The following is a 7675-nucleotide window of genomic DNA, read 5'->3' on the forward strand; positions in this document are numbered from 1 at the left end:
GCCATTGTGTCTCACCAGTGTGCCGGGAGCCATTGTACAGAGAAACGGTTTGCCGCTTCGCAGGCCCGTTCGAGAGTGCTGAGCAGCATTCTGCACTTTGGACGCTGTTCCTCCTTTGTGCATTCTAGCTCCACAGTCCCAGCACTCTTGTCACCGTGTGCAGTGCCAGGCCCCACACTCCTGAATGTGTCATGTTCAGAACTTCCCTTACGTCCACAGTCGGAAGTCTGTCCTGTCTGCGTCTGGAATGTCGTCCAGGCCTGGTAGGGCAGTCATGGGCCTCATCTGCTGTGGAGTCAAAGCTGGCTCACGGTGCCCCTGAGAGTTTCTGTAAGGGTAGCTCGCTCGCTCTGTGGGAGTAGCCAGCCCGGCTCATAACCACTCCCCCACCAGAGCGCCCTGCCGGTGAAACCTGCTGATGTTGGTTTGTGACTAGCTGAGAAACCTCTGGGGCCCCAGCGATGGTCACCCTTAGCGGTAGAACTTCAAGTAAGAAGAAGGAAGCACATTTTTTTAAAGTCATTTTATTGGGGGCTCCTATAGCTTATCACAATCCATACATACATCAATTGTTTTTTGTTTGTTTTAATTAAAAGATCGCTTCATTGGGGGCTCTAACAACTCTTAATAATAATCCATACGTCAATTGTATCAAGCATATTTGTACATATGTTGCCATCATTTTTTTAAATTGGGGGCGCATATAATTCTTATCACAATGCATACATCCATCCATTGTGTCAAGAACATATGTACATTTGTTGCCCTCATCATTCTCAAAACATTTACCTTCTACTTGAGCCCTTGATATCTGCTGCTCATTTTCCCCCTCCCTCCCCACTCCCCCTGGAAACACATTTAAGGAAATGGATACTTTAGAGTCACCAAAGGGGCAGTAGGAACCTTACCCTTGGTAAGGCTACCTAACCCTTACTAATCTCTTTTAAATTGAACAAGTCTTAGAGATTGTAGAACCTTTATAAAATAAAATGAAAATTCATCCATAATCTTGGCACCCAAACATAACCACCGTTTGTATCTTGATGTACCACCTCTTTTTCCAGACAAATTGTATCCTTATAAAATTACATACTCGCCATAGTGTTGCTGTGTAATGTGGGTGCTTTGTAACATTCCTACTTGACAGACCCCATCCACATGCTTCAAGTCATGAAGGATCATGTCCAGCATTATTTTAATAGCCACCTCGTACGGTTACACGTCATCCAGCAAACCCCTCTGTGACGCTCCGGGCTATGGGCACATTGGCTCTCAGAACTGGACTTGATAGGTCACGGTATGCACAGTGTTAACACACTGAGTAATACTGTCAACTTCACCTCCAGAAGCCACAGTAACACATGAGAGGGCATGGATTTCCCTGTTGGCCCTCCATTGTGAGCCCACAGACTTAACGGGAATCAAGCTCCCTATGGGTGTGGTGGTGTCTGTTTGCCATTGACTCTGGTTGGTGAATTGTTTGTGATTATTCTGGGACTGCTGGATGTTTGGGAGGATTTTTTGCCTCTGCCATCCCAAACTGTAATAGATGTGTTGCTTTGATGATAATCTGCCTTTTGTAACTGCCTGTTATTTCGACCATACCTGAACCCTAAGAGTTACCATTGCTGACTGCTTTTATCATTTCACCCACCCCACCTGCCACTCACAGGTGGTTCTGGGGGCTCGTCAGCTCTTTCAAGCTCAGCAAGACCTCCTGCATCGAACAGCTCCCCTGCTCTTGTCCTACCACCTCATGAAGTGGGCCAGCCAGTGCCTGGCCACCGACGTGCCTGTGGACACTCTGTGAGTTCCAGTATGTTAATGATCTACACATTGTAGGCTTGATTTTATTTTTTCCCTGATCTTAACTTTTGTTAAACAAAAAGTAACTATTAACCCAAACACGAATTTCCTTTTAAGATGTTCCATTGTCGTGTGGTTGAAAGTAACTTACACGTCTGAATCCTGAGCCACTAGATAGGTGCAGCCCAAAGGCCAACAGTTATTCACAGCATTGTTTCCCTAAGTGGACAACACCGCCCCTGGGGGCCAGGGGGCTGTGGTAAAACGTTCCAAGGGGGCTACAGAAGCCCACTCGTACACTGTATGAATTGTAGGCTCTAGTACATGTTTTAAATGGTGGGGGGAGGCACTGAGTAATTTGTCTTCTGCAAAAGGGGGCAGTGAACCAAATAGTTTGGGAAGCTGTGTTGTAAAGCAAAGTTGAGGGGGCTGGAAGCTGGATACTGGAGTAGAACAGACAAAAGGACTCACGGGGGGCGGGCGGGGAGAACGCTGACGCACTATGAAAGGTGGAACTGATGCCACCGAACCACTCGCATGGAACTTGTCCAACAGAAGCCCAACTGGCCATGTGAACCTTTGCCAAAAACGTACTTATAAAACCAATTCTATACCCATCCCCCAAAAAACCAAAAACATGGATTCCTTTTGCTCCTGAGTGTACGTACTACCGCTAGCTGATTTTGAAGGCGAATAACAAAGTGGGGTCGCAGGAAAAGCTAGGCCACACAGCAGTGCCGCACTGGTTGTTATAAGCACTAGCGACAGGCTGAGATGCTCTGTAGCCACGGGAGGAAAGACAGTCCAGTAAGGTTGAGTTTCCCCTGGCGTCGAAGTCAGAGACAGTCCTGCCCTGACTCCTCACGGGAGAATCGCTGGGTGAAGCAGTGGGCACAGCACTAAGTCATGGCAGGCCGTGCCCTTCTCTCTGTGCTGTTGACTCATGGCTCGGACTCACCCTGGCACAGCTTGAGGTGTGGCCTGTGCAAATGTAATAAGCCGCCTTTTCCCTCTCCCCTAGAGAGTGTAATCTTCAACACTTGTCGGTACTGGAACTAAGTGACTCTGGTCCTTTAATGGCAAACAAATGTGGTGAGTATGGGGCTGTGTGGGCATGGATTTAAATTTACATTCTGCTGCATATTCATGAAAAGGGGTCTCCTGCCATCTTTGCTGTGGAGCGAGCGGTTGCCTGGGCTGTTTGCTTTCCCTTGGAGAGCGTAGCAGCCTGTGGCCGAGCGCCCCTGCAGCTCCAGGCTGAGATGAGGCATCGTGAAAGGTGTCGCAGCTCATTTTCCAGTCTCTCTTGATGTGCTGGCGGGTGACTAAACAAGTTGGCTGGGTTTTTTTAATTCATTGAGCTTGGAATCTTGCCTATTCTTAAAATCTACCACTGCCCCGCAGTCCATTCTGACCCTAAAACTGGTTTCCAGGGCCGGGGATCTTCACAGAAGCAGCTCCTGCATCTTTCTATCACAGAGTGGCTGGTCGTCTTGAACCCCAGCTTTGTGGTTGGCAGTCTCTCACTTGGAAGCATCATCAGCCGTTATTCTCAAGGCTTTCTTTTATATTTTCATATGAAACCTGAAATGGTGGTCCTTTATTAGATAAACGCTTTCCAGGAAAGCAGTCTAGTCATGGCCCACACAGTATAATCAGGACAGACCCAAGTTTTCAAAATGTGGGAGAAGCAGAGTAGGAAAACTTAGGGGCCAAAGCTGTGGAATGGGAGATGGAATGGAAGCGTCGTGACCCCCTTCAGGAGCCTGATGCAGGAGATTGGATAGTGGGTTGTTGCCAGAACTGGGAGAGCAACACATTCAAACAGCAGCAGCTGCCGCCATCTTGGACACCACTGTTTCCAACTCTGCGAGCAACATTTGTGTAAACACGCCTGTGTTTTCTAAGAGGGCGTTTACGGCTCCAGCCACGTGTCAGCCCCTAGCTTTTCCTGTTCCGATGATCTTCCCAATTCCACCGCGGTTTACACATTCGGGTCCACTGCGGTTTGGCTTCTTGGGCCATTGCCGAATTGAGAAGAACCAATTCAAGGGGCTCTAGCACGGCTTAGGCACAGGGAGGTGAGTGGAAATCGGTGAGAGCAACGTTGATGTAGGCGGCTTTTCCATCGCGTTTTAAGAGAGCAGCATGCTCATCTTGATAACGCTGGTGATCGCACCTGTGGTGGGGTTTCTCATTTGAAATAATGAATGGTCTTTGTTGTGGACAATGAATCCGTGCTGTGTCTTAATTGGAAATTATGTTACTCTCACAAGTTTGTAATTGTCATATCCTTTTCTTTCTAAGTGTCTAGCCCTCCGACGATTGTGGAGTTATTCTTTCAAGACGTTGCAAGAAAACACATTATAGCTCATCTCTTCTCTGAACCCAAGGCCCCTCTGAGCCAGACTGGGATGAATTGGCCTGAAATGATCACTGCGATTACCAATTATCTCCTGCAGATTCTGTATCCTTTCACTTGGAAGTCGGAGGAAAGGTGTCTTCTCAGCAATGCCGTGAGGCTGCAGTGAAGGCTTTTTGCTGAGGTGGTCCTTTACCCTCAAATACGAGTTCATCTTATTGTTCCCAGATGCTTAGTATTTCTACACCCCCCCCTTTTTGTTGTTACTTTATTGCTCAGGAGTTCAGCCAAACTTTATTGGGCCCCACTCAAGCATTTGTTGCATCTGTGAATAGCTCCGTTACTGTGTTGACTTCTGGGTGCCTGTGTCATATTACGAACCTGCAGTGTGTCAGCTAGGAAGGGAAGTAGCCACAGGGTGAAGTACGTGCGTTAGCCCAGAGTTATCTTGGTTCTGCGCTGAGAGGCTAGGCCACTAACCTACACTGTCTGCTATCCCAGCAGGCCTCCGGGGACCGGCGAACTCTGTTCCTAGCTGAGTCTTTGAATTGAATTTGTAAGTGAGGTGGTAACAGGTCCATGTAGTCACATTTTAGGACAAAAAATGCTTGAAACTTCTTCAGTGCTTTAAAAGCACGGGCAGTAAGTGAGCAGACACTGCTGAAGAATTTGGTGGGAGTTAAGGGTTGATTCGGTTGGTTGAAAGTGATGGCAAATGCACAAACCGTAATCTGAACGGGCAAGGATGTGTTGTCCTTTAAGACAGAAGTTCATAGCCTGGGTCCTGCCCTTGTGGTCCTCGTGCTCATGCTCCGTAGTGATGGGGGGGGGGGACACGTGCCCTGCCGCCTTCTTATCCTTTTTTAAAAGCTGTTTCACAGGAACGTCCAATATATGTATTAAGTTTGTTAAACCAGAGAGAAAAGAAAATTCTCCTTATCTGTTACGGACTAGATGGCCTAGCAATCCTGGCTGTCTCTTCCTGGAGTGTCTGATGGGAAATTGTCAGTACGTGCAATTGCAGGTGAGTTTTGGTGGACAACTCAGGTGCTTGCACCAGCGGGACTTCTGGATCCTGTGGCGTTAGCTACATTGTGTCAGGCTGGTACGTGCTCTGTTAAAAGTGAGGAGCCGTGTCCTTGAAACCGGTTGTACCAAGACTCCCGAGAGATTTTCGTTGTTATATATTATTTTTAATCACTTTATAGGGGGTTCTTAAAACAATCCATGCATCCATTGTATCAGTCACGTGTGTGCATATGTTGCCATCGCCACTTTCAAAGTATTTTCTGTCTACTTGAGCCCTTACTGTCAGCTCCTCCTTGTCCCCTCAGTCTCCCACCCTCATGGACTTTTTTCCTCCAAGAGAAGAGATTCGTTCTTTTATTGGCAGTTTGTTTTTTTATAAAGATTATTTTACTAGGGACTTTTACAGCTCTTATCAAGCACATTTGTACATATGTTGCCATCATTTTCTAGACATTTATTTTGAGTCCTCATGAACTCTTGATAAATTATGATTATCATATCTTACACCGTCTGCTGTCTCCCCTTACATTTCTGTTATTTATCCCCTGGGGGGCTGGGGTTCTCCCTTCTCCCCCTACCTTCCTGGCATCGCTACTCCCATTACTGTTCCTGAGGGTTTTATCTGTCCTGGATTCTGTGTGCTGAGAGCTCTTACCTGTACCATGTATACACTCCAGTCTAGCCAGATTTGTGAGGTAGAACTGGGGTCATGGTAGTGGGGGGGGTGTGGAAGGATATTAAAGAACTAGAGGAATGTTGTATGTTTTGTCAGTGCTACACTATACCCTGGCTGACTCATCCCTTCCTTGTGACCCTTCTGTGAGGGGTGTCAAATTGTCTACAAATGGGCTTTGGGTCTCTACCCCGACCCTCCTCATTTGCATCAATATGATTGTTTTAGATCTGATACCTGATCTCATCAACACCTTGTGATCACACACATTCTGGGTACTTCTTCCATGTGGGCTTTATTGCTTCCCTGCTGGATGGCCGATATTAAACATCAAGCTATTAAGATCCTAGACCCGATATCGTCTAATAACCAGGCACCATTAGCTTTCCTCACTGTATTTGGTTATGCAAAGCCTTTGTCTTAAGCAATCGTGTTGGGAAGGTGGGCATCACAGCATGCCAGGTTATTAGAACATTGTATCGAGGGAGGGCTTGAATAAGGGCCCAATGTCCATCTGCTACCTTAATGCTTTATGTATAAATATATGTCCATAGATCTACATCCCTATTGTTGTATGTTGATATATTTGCATATATACACGCCTATATTTATGCCTCTGTATATGTCTTTTGCCTCCTGTTCCTTCCTCTCTTTCCTTTTCCTTTCCTCCTGTGCTGCTGTCATGTTCAACCTTCATCAGGCTCCCAGTGATTCCACTTGGCTACATTGCACTTGATCCAGCCCCGCCAGGCATTCGATTTTTAGATCTCTTCTTACTTCCTTGTCCCTGAGTTTATTGGCTCCCTTTTCCCCTGCCGCCTCCTATCCCATGACCCACCAAAACCATCGGTCCCATTGTTTTCTCCTCAGGATCGTTTATCCTGCCGGTCTTATATAGGCATATTAAGAAAAGGAAATTCTTGAAAGTCTCATTCCTAACTTTTTTCCTTCAGAACCCACCCCACCTCCAGTACTGCTGTAAGTTTTTTTTTTGGGGGGGGGGGTTGTACTATAATTTTATTTTTATTAGGGTCAAATAGCACAAGTCCACGATGAGACAAGAACTGCCATGAGTTTGTTCTTCAGGCAGTAGAAGCATACCCTCATTGTGTCCATAGATAGTCTTTCCTGGAATCTTGACATTGAGCCAATAAATATCAAAAGTTGGAAAACTAGGAGGGTATCATGGGCTCCTGTTTGCTGTCTTAAGAGATCCAAGGAGCAAGGTAAGGGTGGGCTCGGGATGGTGTCAGGAAGTGAAGCTTGGTGTTGCCTGAATGTGAAGTACAACTTCAAAGTGAGTCAATGTGTAGTTTTCTAATTGGCACTGCTCTTACGCCTTTCAAGGGTTATATTCAACTGCTGAACCCCTGGTGTCAAGTCAATGTTGGTTCCTGTCGATTCATGCTGGGACGGTGTTATTTGGTAACAGGAGAGGGACAGAAGGTAAGCGGAGGACACTTAGCAGTGGGTGGGGGTCTGGTAAAGTTGAAGAATCTTCCTGCGGGTAATGAGGACCACACCTGGCCAACAGGCTGTGCTGTGGACAGGCAGCTGCACACTACACGCGCCTGTGGCGTAGACAGGATGCAGCAGACTGTGACCCTTGCCCGCCGCTGAAATTCTAGTTATTAATGTATCACTGGCATTGCTCTATCACTTAGCAGCTAGCTATCATCCCTCTGCTTTGTTTTTCATTTGTTTGTTTGAAGCATTTTGTTGTGAATTGGGTGATGAGCAGATCAGTTTTCCATTTAGCAATTCATACCCATTTTGGGGACATATTATAGTTTATTTTTTCAGTT

At 46.6% G+C, this 7675-nt stretch overlaps 1 protein-coding gene across 1 annotated transcript in view; it reads left to right on the forward strand.

Moving 5' to 3' along the window:
• Positions 1-7675, forward strand: part of NUP160 (nucleoporin 160) — a 44586-nt gene that overhangs the window by 19184 nt on the left and 17727 nt on the right. The window contains exons 18-22 of the mRNA XM_075545710.1: positions 1673-1806; positions 2828-2898; positions 4114-4273; positions 5123-5192; positions 7218-7316. Of these exons, the coding sequence (XP_075401825.1) occupies positions 1673-1806; positions 2828-2898; positions 4114-4273; positions 5123-5192; positions 7218-7316 (534 nt within the window). The remainder of the gene's footprint in view (positions 1-1672; positions 1807-2827; positions 2899-4113; positions 4274-5122; positions 5193-7217; positions 7317-7675) is intronic.

The sequence above is a fragment of the Tenrec ecaudatus genome, chromosome 4 (assembly GCF_050624435.1).
Source record: "Tenrec ecaudatus isolate mTenEca1 chromosome 4, mTenEca1.hap1, whole genome shotgun sequence".
Taxonomy (NCBI): Eukaryota; Metazoa; Chordata; class Mammalia; order Afrosoricida; family Tenrecidae; genus Tenrec; species Tenrec ecaudatus.